Source organism: Nerophis lumbriciformis, linkage group LG25 (assembly GCF_033978685.3).
Source record: "Nerophis lumbriciformis linkage group LG25, RoL_Nlum_v2.1, whole genome shotgun sequence".
Lineage (NCBI taxonomy): Eukaryota > Metazoa > Chordata > Actinopteri > Syngnathiformes > Syngnathidae > Nerophis > Nerophis lumbriciformis.
The window spans coordinates 25,490,510-25,503,704 of record NC_084572.2 but is presented as its reverse complement, the minus strand read 5'-3'; the positions used below and the strand labels follow the sequence as shown (position 1 = coordinate 25,503,704).

At 36.7% G+C, this 13,195-nt stretch overlaps 1 protein-coding gene across 7 annotated transcripts in view; it reads left to right on the top strand.

Annotated features, from left to right (window-relative positions):
• LOC133621737 (protein sidekick-1-like) overlaps nt 1-13,195 on the top strand; it is a 782,002-nt gene that overhangs the window by 701,930 nt on the left and 66,877 nt on the right. For all 7 annotated transcript variants that reach the window (XM_061984042.1, XM_061984041.1, XM_061984043.2 and 4 more), the window contains one exon: nt 295-393. In XM_061984042.1, coding sequence (XP_061840026.1) covers nt 295-393 — 99 coding nt within the window. The remainder of the gene's footprint in view (nt 1-294; nt 394-13,195) is intronic.

Sequence of the window (13,195 nt, the reverse complement as noted above, 5' to 3'; positions counted from 1 at the left end):
TCTTAAAAAATGTATAAGACACTCACTCTATACTGTGTATGTGTGTGTGTGTGTGTGTGTGTGTGTGTGTGTGTGTGTGTGTGTGTGTGTGTGTGTGTGTGTGTGTGTGTGTGTGTGTGTGTGTGTGTGTGTGTGTGTGTGGAGGGCAAAAGCATTCTCGCTTCCTCGTAGTCACATACTAAATATGTAAGTGCTTGATGTAACTGTGCTTGTCCTTTAGCTCTTTGTATATTATTAGTGGCCTGGTCCCATGCCAACTCTGATTTCTATTTTTGTCCTCCGCCCTCTCCACAGTCCCAGGACCCCCCGTCAGGGTGGTGTTTCCAGAGGTTCGCCTGTCTTCAGCAAGGGTGGTGTGGGAACCTCCCACAAATCCCAACGGCCTCATTTTAGGTATGAAAAAACACACACACTTCATTTTTTTTAAAGTATGCACATAAACAGGAAATTAAAAGTTATATTTTCATTTTCATTTTCTAAACATAGACTATAAACGCATTTTCCTATGGTTGTTCCATAATATCATCTGGCAAAATAAATTGCAAATGGAATCTGTTTGATAGTGGAAGTAATTTGTGCACAGGTCATTTTGACTGACCTCGCTTGTGGTCGATATGTTAGCGTGCGTTTTGTCGCTGTCCAAACATGTGATTAGCATACATGCCAACTACTCCGGTTTTCCCGTAATTAGTACGGTTTTCATCAACCTATTCCGGGTTATGGTTGCAGTGATAAAAAATACGGTTTTTCATTAATTAAAAAAAATATATTTAAAAAAAAGTTTTATTCACGAAATCGCGTAACAACAATGACAATCGACACTGCTTCCCGTAACTTCCTATTGAGCCATTCCGAATGCCATGCGCGAGGCTATTTATAGCACCGCTGCCAAGCACGAGGCACCAGTTGTCATTGTTTCCAAGCGAGCGAACGATCATGGAATCAGCCGGAGAAAAATCGCAAACGAGTCTTAAACCGAAAAGAAAACTGCAGTCATTCCGTGAAGAATATTCAAAAGCCTATCCGGGAATAATTATCCGTTCCAAAAAGGGTGAAAACTACGCGAATTGCACCTTGTGCAGACAAGATTTTTCGATCGGACACGGAGGAATTAGCGATGTAAAAGACCACGTTGGGACAAAAAAACACAAGTCTAATGCCGTTGCTAGAGATACAAGTGGAAAACTTTCAACGTTTTTCGTCGCCCAAACAGATTCTTTGGATGTGATAAATGCCGAAGTTTTATTTACGGAGGCAATAATTGAGCATGGACTTCCAATCGCACTATCATTTTTGCAGTATGATCAATCTGATAGAATACATTTGGATTTTAGCCACAAAAAGGTAATGACACCAATGTTATCTATTGGAATTGTTTAGTACTGTTATACTGTTAAAAGTGCTTATACTATTTATGCTTTCAAGTCCAAGTTGAAGAAATCTTGTTAAATGTTGACAGCATAACTACCAAAATACAGAAGTATGTCCTTAATATTTTTGCAGTGCTATTTCTGTTGAAAAGTTAAAATGATTACATTAGGGATGTGATGTGCCACTTTTCAAGTGTCTGATGGCTTAAATTAATTTTCATTAATTTTTCATATTTTGAATTCTTTTGAAAGGCTTACAAAAAAACTACATTTGAATTGTAATTCCATGCTATTGACAGGACTATTAATTTTATTGAAGTTAGCTTACCATGTTTACAGTATGATAATTGTGATAGAAATGTGAATTTTAGGCACAGAATATTTTTTACAATTGAACAAGGCAGTAGATTATACAAGCTTGGACAGAAAGTTAATAATGACACCAATTTTTTTTTTAATGGAATTGTTTAGTACTGTTTTACCATTTGTTTACTGTAAAAAGTGTTTGTACTGTTTATACTTTCAATTAACAAATTGAAGTCTTGTGAAAGGTTGACAGGATAACTGGCATTAACTGTCAAAATAATTTCAAACTATTGAAGTTAGCTTACAGAATAAACATGTCAATCAACCCATATGATTTTTGCTGTAATATTTTTGTTTTGAAAAGTCACTGTGACTGATAGAAAAGTGATGGTTTTAGCAACATTTTAACCTGTCTGAATGCTAATAATCATTTTGCGTCGGGGGCGAACCTGAACCCCCCACCAGGACTTTGTCCTGGACCTACCGGGGCCTGCGGCCCCTGGACCCTGGCTACTAGGTTTTTCTGATTTCAAAAGTTGGCAGGTACGGATTAGGGATGTGTACCGAATTTGATACTTTCTCAGTATTGACCGAATGCCGCCAATCCTACCGGGCACCTGTCATGATACGTTGCCCGGATCATGCTTTTTTTTTAATTTTTTTATTAAATCAACATAAAAAACCCAAGATACACTTACAATTAGTGCACCAACCCAAAAAATCTCCCTCCCCCATTTACTCATTCACACTCATTCACACAAAAGGGTTATTTCTTTCTGTTATTAATATTCTGGTTCCTACAATATAGAACAATACAGTCTGCAAGGGATACAGTCCATGATTGTGTGTGCTGCTGGTCCACTAACATTTTCATTAATTATTATTTTTTATGTAATTGTTTTTATATTGTTTTACTTTCTTTTTTATTCAAGAAAATGTTTTTTATTTATTTACCTTATTTTATTTTATTTTTAAAAAAAGGACCTTATCTTCACCAGACCAGGTTGTCAATGAAATTAGATTGTTTAAAGGGTTCTTAAAACCAGGACCAGTCCAGATTATGTCCAGGTCGGACTCAGCAACACACACCTTCATTTATGTACACTGAAAATTAGGGAACACAACAACACATTGCATATAATCTATAAACAAAATTACATTTTCAAAATAAGCATTTATGTACAGTCCAGATTATGTCCAGGTCGGACTCAGCAACACACACCTTCATTTATGTACACTCAAATTAGGGAACACAACAACAGATTGCATATAATCTTTAAACAAAATTACGGATCATGCTTTATTTTAGTTTGACTCCCGTAGTTCTGTTTTCAGCACCCCTGGGTGTGTGTTTCTTAGTTGCCATGGATGCTGATTATATTCACCTGCCTCGGATTAGTGTTCGGGACGCTCACCCGCTCCCAGGCACTAATCAGAGAGCTATTTATTCCTGCCTTTCGCCACACTCAGTCTGGCTGTCTTGTTTGCTTCACGCTACAGTTACGTTCGTATATCTTTTTGATTCCTGTTCTAAGCTTCGCCATAGCTTCCGCGCTATCGGCACGCTTTCCTGAATTTTGTGCATTCCTGACTGAGTTATGGAAAATTAATAATTTTCCTATCTGCACTCTGCCTCTGGAGTTCCGTCTGCATCTTGGGGAGAAGACTAGCGCATTAACATGCGACCCCACCGTAACACCACCAATTCATGTAAAATCCAATCCAATCCAACAGTACCTGGGTTGCGCGTGACGTCACGCCAGGTAGCCGACTCGGCTGCCTCTTCGCATTTTGACACTTGCTGATCACTCTAGCAGCACTGAGAGCAGACTCGGCCAAATTACCTTTGGTAATGTTGCAATTTTCAATGCCAACAAAGCAATTGACTCACAAAACGCTCCAACATAAGTAAAGTAAGGCTCCACTTTTCTAAAAATGTGCTAGCTCGATGCTAATATACATTGGCTTTGCTATTGACATGCTACTGTTTAGCATTTTACATGGTGATTTCAACACCACCAAATTTGTAAATAAAAACCACAAAAAAGATGCACGTTACAATCAAACAGCTGGAGCATATTAGAGTATTAACACTTTTTAGTACGCAACAAAAAAAACCACCATAAACTATACACTACTGCCATCTAACGTCTTGGACTTGCAACTGTAATTGCAACTTAATGAGACTCAGAAATGTGATAACAAAACAAGATATAACAATTAATATTTATTATTGCGGACGGCGTGGCTCAGTTGGTAGAGTGGCCGTGCCAGCAAGCTGAGGGTTCCTGGTTCGATACCCGGCTTCCGCCACCCTCGTCACATCCGTTGTGTCCTTGAGCAAGACACTTCACCCTTGCTCCTGATGGGTCGTGGTTAGCTCCCCCCATCAGTGTGTGAATGTGTGTGTGAATGGGTGAATGTGCAAATAGTGCCAAAGCGCTTTGAGTACCTTGAAGGTAGAAAAGTATAGCAAGTGAAGTGTGAAGTGAATTATATTTATATAGCGCTTTTCTTTAGTGACTCAAAGCGCTTTACATAGTGAAACCCAATATCTAAGTTACATTTAAACCAGTGTGGGTGGCACTCGGAGCATGTGGGTAAAGTTTCTTGCCCAAGGACACAATGGCAGTGACTAGGATGGCGGAAGCGGGGATCGAACCTGGAACCCTTAAGTTGCTGGCACGGCCGCTCTACCAACCGAGCTATGCCGCCCCAACAACAAGTATAACCCATTTACCATTATCACACAAAAGTACCAAAATTTGGTACTGTTGAGTACCAGTACCGATTCCCAGGTACCTGGAATTGGTACCGTATCAGTTTAAATGTGATTGTATGTCATCAAATGTATAAGTATGACGTACATACAATATGTAATTATGTCGTCCATTTTAAAATAGTTTTGCTTACAAAAGTCTTACCACAGCTCAAAATCTTTTCCAATATTTACTCTCGCCTTAGTTCTAGATTTTCTACATGCATAATTGGAGGCAAGTTTTCAGCCTTGACTGAAAATCATTTGTCGCTTCGCTAAGAATGCTTTTGTGTAAGTGCCAGTGATGACCGCCAGCCTTTTTACTCGGGCCGCCTATCAATTTTTCCTCAGCATAGTTAGTTATTGTTGAACAATATATACATTTAAAAATATATATGTTTTGGTAAGCCACCTAAGATAGCCGGTGGTGGTAGCTATATTTTTTGGTTCAGAGAATGGAACTTTGAAGAAGTATTTTACACTTACACAAATTAAGAAATGTCAGTAAACATCTTTCCTTGACAACGTTAAGAGCAGTGCTGGCGATCGGGTTGATTAGAAAAACTGAAAAAAGCAAACACTGAACTAAACGGTTTACAGTTACAATAGTATATAGTAGTTCAAAAATAAATAAGAACTACTTCAATATAAAAAAAAAATATACAAGGTAAATAGAAATAAACAATTTAAAATGAATGTCAAATTAAATAAAGGAAAATAACCCATGTTTTTGCTCTATTCATCACTGCACTATTGTCTTATTAGCCTTGAACATATGAATTATATAAGCACTTGTTTATATTTTTCGTTAATCATTATTATTTATTGTGTACATTGAACAAAGAGAGCACAGTCTACTAAGTGTATTCATTGTGTGCTAAACATACGTGGCCAATATAACTGATTCTGATTAATAATGATAAATGAATGAAATATGTTGCTTAATGATGTTGAAATTGGCATACATGCTTCTGTAGAAGAGAGGAATAATTGATTGTTTATTGTCAAATTTGATGTTGCTACTGGATCAACTGGAATACATGTTTTTTGTGAAGACACTGTAGATCAAATGTTCGGCCCGCGGCCCAAATCAGGCCCGAGAACAGGTTTTTTTCGGCCCGCGGTATGAGTTTGCTCAGTATAAAAATGAGCCGAAATTTTTTAATGAAAGAAACTGCTGTGTCCACTAGATGTCGCAGTAGCAATTATGTGTATCTTTGTAGATGATGCTACATACAGTATGTAAAACAAATAAACCACATGATGTTAGTGCACCAGTCGAGGAAAATGAGAAAAACTACATAAATAACATCCTGTAATTTGATTTTGATATCATTTTTTTATCTTGATAAATTGAAAATTAACACCAATGAGTTGACAGATGAACATTATCACATAATTTATTCAGAAAGTATAAATAACGACAAATAAAGATAGAATACTATTAACCGCAACATGTAAGTGTAAAAAAAAAACAACAACATTATGATTTGTACATTTTCAGAATGTGCTTGTTCTATTTTTAAACAAAGAAAACAATCTGAAGATGTCTTTATTTTTAAGTTATCGTACCGTATTTTTACCAGTGCGGCCCACTTGGGAGTAGATTTTTTTTCCCATGTGGCCCCCGATCTAAAATGAGTTTGACACCCCTGCTATAGATGCATGAGCTACTGTATGTCAACAAACAATATAATTTTCCTCCCATTCTTTAACTGCCCCAAGGGGTGTTAAAAATAGGGCTTTATAAGAATAAAATAAATTGAATAAAAACTCAATATCCTAATAACAAATCATACAGCAAAATGTGCATCTAAAAGGTCTCACACCTGTGCAACAAGTGCGAATTGATATAGATGTGACTTCACCTGTTTATTATACAGTATATGGTCATTAACATATTATTATTTGTGTTTAGTGTCCCTGTTACACAAATAAGGTCTTCCTCTCAATGCTATCCCCTACTCTTAATAAACATCTGACACTCTTTGCAAACAACCAGCATCAAACATCTTTGTGAAATTGGCAGAAGGAATCAGCGAGCCGATGAGTGACACTGTTTCAAATGTGCAGTCTTACCAGGTGTCTTATTATTTGTGTGGTGCAACATCGATGAGGACGGACAAGCACTTGTTCTCTCAGCGGGAGACAGAGTTAGTGCAGAACAGACTGAATGATGTTTATCGGTAATGTCAGCAGGAAGACATTTAGCGTAACAAAAATCACACACCAACCCACAAAGCCTTGCTGTGTCCTTGCTTGGACCTGTGCTGTGTCTTAATGTGCATGTCTCCTTAATGCCCAGGTGGACATTTGACAGACAAGGTCCATACAAAGTGCACATTTCACACATCCCGATTTTATGAATAACAGAACGATGTGTCCTTTAACACATCCTGAGGATGAAAGCCCGCTACAATATATGATAGCACTGTACCACTGCAACATACTATACGGTAGCTAATAGTTGTATTGTGATGAATCACAATTGTTGCATTGTTGATTTAATTTGATGGCTTTTTACCTAATATGGTAAGAACCCATCAGACAGGCATAGAAATCAGTCCAACTTAACACATGTGGAATCATGTTGTGTTTCAATGTTAAATAGATTTGCTCCCAAATCTAATGGAGCTAATGTAATTTGCATTCTCCAAATTGGATTTAAGCAAAACCAAACATGCGATGTGATTTAATGTCATTGCCTCTTTTTCTGTTTCTTTTTGTTTTTTTAATGCACGTCAACATATTGATAATAACAACAACAACGATAGAAATGTTCTGATAAGTTTGCATTCAAAAATGCAGTTCTAATGAAAAAAGTAAAACTTTTCAGATTTTTTTAAACATAAAAATGCTGTTCAAATAATTATAGTAATAATTGTCCGTATTTTTTATATTTTAAATGCTGTTGTAATAATAATACAGCATTTTCCAGACAATAGAGCGCACCGGTATATAAGCCGCACCCACCAAATTTCAGAAGAAAAAATTATTTTTCCACATATTAGCCGCACCGGACTAAAACCCGCAGATATATATGTTGTAAAAATAGTTATTTACACACAAAGATTTTGTAAATATTTATTCACATACTTTAAATCAGTGGTTCTTAACCTTGTTGGAGGTACCGAACCCCACCAGTTTCATATGCGCATTCACCGAACCCTTCTTTAGTGAAAAATATATATATATATTTTTTTCAAATTCAAGAAAAAGTTGTATGTTTTTTTACTGGTGCACAAAATGAACCGTGCATGAACATCACCTTGTTCGAAGAACAAAACCAACACAGTGCATGAACTCACAACAAATTACACACCTTACACACCATGAATTGATTAACGTGGACTTAAACAAGTTGAAAAACGTATTCGGGTGTTACCATTTAGTGGTCAATTGTACGGAATATGTACTGTACTGTGTATTCTCTTCCTTTGCAATCTGCTAGTAAGAGTTTCAATCGATCAATCAAAAAACCTGCAAATCAGATGGAAAATTAGAGGGAACATTGTTTGGGGGTATCCATAATACGCTGATAGGGAGAAGTTTTTATTTACACGATAAGTCGGATGTGTCTTTACCTCCGTGGCGGAGGCTCCGCCGAACCCCTGAGGCCGACTCACCGAACCCATAGGGTTCGATCGAACCCAGGTTAAGAACCACTGCCTTAAATGTTTCCAAACAATGCCTGTAACACAGCATTAAAATGGCTGATCAAACAAAACAGACGTCGTCATCTTGAACCCACAAGCTCTACAATCACCTACAGACCCATTAACTCCACGGTGACGTTTAATGAATTTACGAAACTGAAACGATACAAAAAAAACAAAACATTGTCATTGACACTTTTAATCGTGTTAGCATGTTCGCTAATGCTAACGACACCAGCTTGATTACATTACAATAGCAAGTACAAATGTTCATGAAAACTCTCCTACAGACATCACACATGGGACGATTTAATAAGTCAGAATTGTTGAAGTTATATTGTAAAAATTACAAACGTTGCTTGGAGTGATGAATGAAGAATCTATACGTGTAGAAACACTATGGACGGCTAGAAGATGGAACAGGACTTCTACTTCCGGTTGAAAGCACTAAATGGAAGGACACTACAGCACCTGCAGTGAGTGAGCTCCTCCAAATGATGGCGCCATCGCACAAACAATAACACACCTATTCAGTGTTTTTGTTTTTTAAACTATTTGCGGAAAAAAAATCTATAAATTAGCCGAAACATTTTATAAGCCGCAGGGTTTAAAGAGTAGGAAAAAAGTATCGGCTTAATTTTCCGGGTGGTAAAAATTTTTGGATCAGTTTTTTTTTTTTTTTTTTTTTTTTTTTTTATCTAATAATAACTAACACTTTTCTGATCATTTTTAACTAAGCATGCTGTTTATAAGAATAACGGGGGAAAACGTGATAATTTTTATTAAATAATGATATTTATAATAATGATAGTAGTAAAATAATCTGATCATGTTTTTAAAAGTTTTTAAAATAATAGTAATTTTTGAGATATTTTTTTATTCAAAAACACTGTTCTAATAATATTAGTAGCAATTTTCTTTTTTTTTTCTTTTTTTAAATGCTGTTCTAATAATGATTGTCACTACTTTCTGATGTATTTTTAGCCAATTTTTAAATACAAAAATGATAGTCTAATAATAATAGTAATACATTTCTGATAATTTTTTTAAAATCAAATCCTGTTATTATAAGTTAAAGTACCCATGATTCTCACACACACACTAGGTGTGGCGAAATTATTCTCTGCTTTTGACCCATCACCCTTGATCACCCCCTGGGAGGTGAGGGGAGCAGTGAGCAGCAGCGGTGGCTGCGCCCGGGGATCATTTTTGGTGATTTAACCCCCAATTCCAACTCTTGATGCTGAGTGCCAAGCAGGGAGGTAATGGGTCCCATTTTTATAGTCTTTGGTATGACCTGACGATCTCAGGGCGGACACTCTAACCACTAGGCCAGTGATTTTCAACCACTAGTGTGCCGTAAGATGTTGTCTGGTGTGCCGTGGAAAGCTATGCAACTTCACCTAATTGGTCCAAAAAATATTTTTTGCAAATCAATAATCATAATAATGTGCCGTTGTCTAGTGCCTGTGCTGTGTAGAGCACGGCCGGGGTTTGAACTCACAACCTACCAATCTCAGGGCGGAGACACTAACCACTAGCCCACTGAGTAGGTGCTCAGTGGCCTAGTGGTTAGAGTGTCCGCCCTGACTAGGCCACTAAAGTTAACTTTAACTTTATAATCAGAATATTTTTCAAAACATGTTTTTATTCAAAAGTACTGTTTAATAACAATTGTAATAATTTTCTGATTTGTCTTTAATTGGTTGTTATAATGATAATAATGATATTTTCTGATCTTTTTTTTTTATGCTGTTCTCTAAACAATTTAGCCCAATGTTGAGTACTGTATTCATTTAGAAAAAAATGTTTTCTTTTTTCTTTAAGGCACTATACTTAAACACACTTAATCCTGTAGCGCATTGCAAGATATCATTGCATTTATTTTTTTCATAGGTCAGTTTTTCCTTAAGATCACTTTATGCTATGACCTACTTTGAGTGCTTCCTCACGTTTATAATCATTCACACTATTTGGAACCATAACTTCATAATAGCAGTGTGCCCTTTTCATCTTTATACTTTAGCTCTTACCAATATTAAAATATAATGATGGTGTTAAAAATGTAAAAAGTGTAACGGTTAGTAATGTGTTGCTTTGCTTTACACTCAAAGTTATTTCAGATGAGTATACAGTACGTGTACAAGGTATGATGACTGTGTATGCCACGGTACATACAGTAAGTAGTACATCAGTATTTTCTTTTAAGTACTACATGAGAAAATATGTTAAAAATATCCTCACAAGCATCCCATCTTGTTAAGTAGTTGTGGCTATGAGTATTTCATGAACTATACAAGCTCTGCCAAGCACGCTAGCGTCACCATAGGCACATTTTGCCAGATGCCAGGGGGCTGTATGAAATATTTACGCGTTACATCTTTCCTGTGGCGAAAACGAGAAGGGACTTCTTTTTTTTTTTTAAAGAAAATGACACAGTCCCGCTTTTGTAATGGAGATTAATCCTCGTGTATTTCACCGCGCCAAAGTCCCTGAGATATTTCGTACACAACGCCGAGCTCCGAACCGAATGTTTTGATGCCGGAGGATTTGCCGTCTTGCTGTTATCCAGTAATCTTCCACATTTTGAGTTTACATGGGCAAACAATCTGATAAGATGATCACACACACAAACAGATTAGGTGCCTGTCAGCAGATTATCGTCACAGCAGAAGCAATCACCTCTGCACTCCGCCTGTTCGTGGGAATTTAGTCGGATTTGATGCAGAATGTTGTGTATTGGAATTGTGTGATTGGTCTTTTTACCACGCGTAACAAACTCCATCAAGGAACAAATTGTGCTCTTTGTTTGTAGAAATATTGGACGTTTTCCCAAATGATCAAAAGGAAAAATGATGAATGGAGAAGCATTGATGTGACAATGATGTCATTGCATTACTGAGAGATTTAAAGGGTACCTACATGTGTTCTGCAAAACCAACTTGTCTTACCTATTGGTATCTAACGGAGATATTTATAAAACAATCTTGCCTTCCTTCATACTTCCTCCAAACGATCTGTTTGCCCAATTTGTGACATTTCCCCCAACATGAGGGGTCAGCGGATAGCTCCATATATGGTAAAAATTTACCTGAAGAGCTCTGCACGAGTCCGCCATTGTTGTCCGACGCTGTAGTCAATAAGCTCACATAGTTTAAGGATCTCAAACACGCCACTTTGCTAGTAATTTGTTCAAAAAGGTCAGACGAAAAACCAAATCGTAAGAAAGCCGAAACAATTTTTCCTATTTGTAATAATGCCATCCTTCCAGACAAAACACATTTTCAAGATACTAATTGCATGCAGAAAATACAGAATAGATATAACATAATGGATGTATGAACACTTAACATCGCTTCTTCTAGTCGTGTCACTTCCGATACAATGCCGATATTGTAATCTTGAGCATTGGCCAACACCGACATCAACATTAATACCATATCTTAGTACTTACCTGTATTATTTTGTAGTGTGGAAAGGCTTGATTAAGTGAAATTACCCAAAGAACAATAAATGGTAGGTATAAAAACCCACTAACCTCCTCGACAGAGTAATGTTGTCTTTAATTTGCATGCATTACATACTATACATTACCTTTTGCACTATATTAATTTATATTATGTGTTGTCAACTTTGTACTTTTTTATGTCATTGCCTGAAATAAATAAATAAATGAAAAAAAAATGAATGAAAAATTAATTTGAAGTGGAGTGGTCATTGGTTTTTGGAGACACCTTGTGGCCACAATAATTCATGAAGTTAAGTCCATGGTGCAGCAAGTTGAATGATGCGGACACGTTTGTTACTGGATACTTTTGACTACGGTTCTGCCTTACAGACTTTTTAATGTGTAATTAATATGCAACTATAATCAATTTGATACCTGTTTGTATTGACAAATGTGCTGTTTAAGACTGCAATATTATTCAATAAAGGACATGTATTATGTACGTTTAGCTTGTGTGCTATTACAGTATGGGCCTAGCTGTTGTGTAGCTGTTAGCTCCTAGTAGCCTATAGCCTATCATGTGTACCTTTTGAAAATGACTACCAAAATACAAGCAAAGACCAACATATTGGAGGACATTTAGGTGTTATCTGGCAGCTTTGCACTAGTGAACACACTCTGCTTGTATTAGGGATTTTAAACACAAGTCAGTATGTTTTTTTATGATATCAGTATCGGACCGTTACACCCCTAATTACAAGCCCCGGGAAGCCTATTTGCATTGCTACGATGATCTGCTGTGATATCCTACATGTCGACTAACATCTCTCAGCAGTCACACACAGTTTTTGAAGAATCTTACACACGTCACCACTTAGTACCACGTTTTTCGTTCCAACCTGTTCCAAAAGTTTTGGTGAAGATCCAACCTTAAGAAAACTGAAGCAATTTTTCCAGACACCCACAATTTTAGCAAAAAACTATTTTATTGAGAATAATTATATTTGTCCTTGCAGAAAACATTTTAAAATGTATATAAATGACGAATGAAATTGCTATATAATGTTGTACTTTGCTCCTAGTTCTTTCTTGAATTCAATAACTGTCAAAGTGCTGGCACTTGCAACTCTTTTTGGCCTCGTAATGGCTTATTTTGCAATTGTACACAGACTGAATCGCCAGCGCGAAGGATTTATTTGTCTGAGCATTCCATTCAATTGCGTAATGATATGCAGGCAAAAAGAATGGTTTTGATAATAATAATGATGATATATTTTCTTTGTAATGCACTTTACACTCCAGACAAATCCCAAAGTGGTACAACATTCAGGAGTTGACCAGCAGATACTGCGAGCTTACTTAAAAGAGATAAAAGGCAACATGAAATGGTAGGGGAATTAAAAGAAAACACAAGAAGTGAATACAAAATGTCACATGAAAATGTCCTAAAAGGCTTTTTTTATGAAAAACAAAAAAACAAAGTGATTTTAAAAAAATGTTTAATGACTCCACTCTGTGAGTGCCATCTTTTATGCGCAATGTTTGGCTGTACGGCTCACCAGAAGCCGGGAGAATATATCCATTCAAAATCAAATCCTACAATATGTGAAGCGCACTGTAGGAAAAGCAAGGTAGTGTACCAGTGTGCACAGAAAGT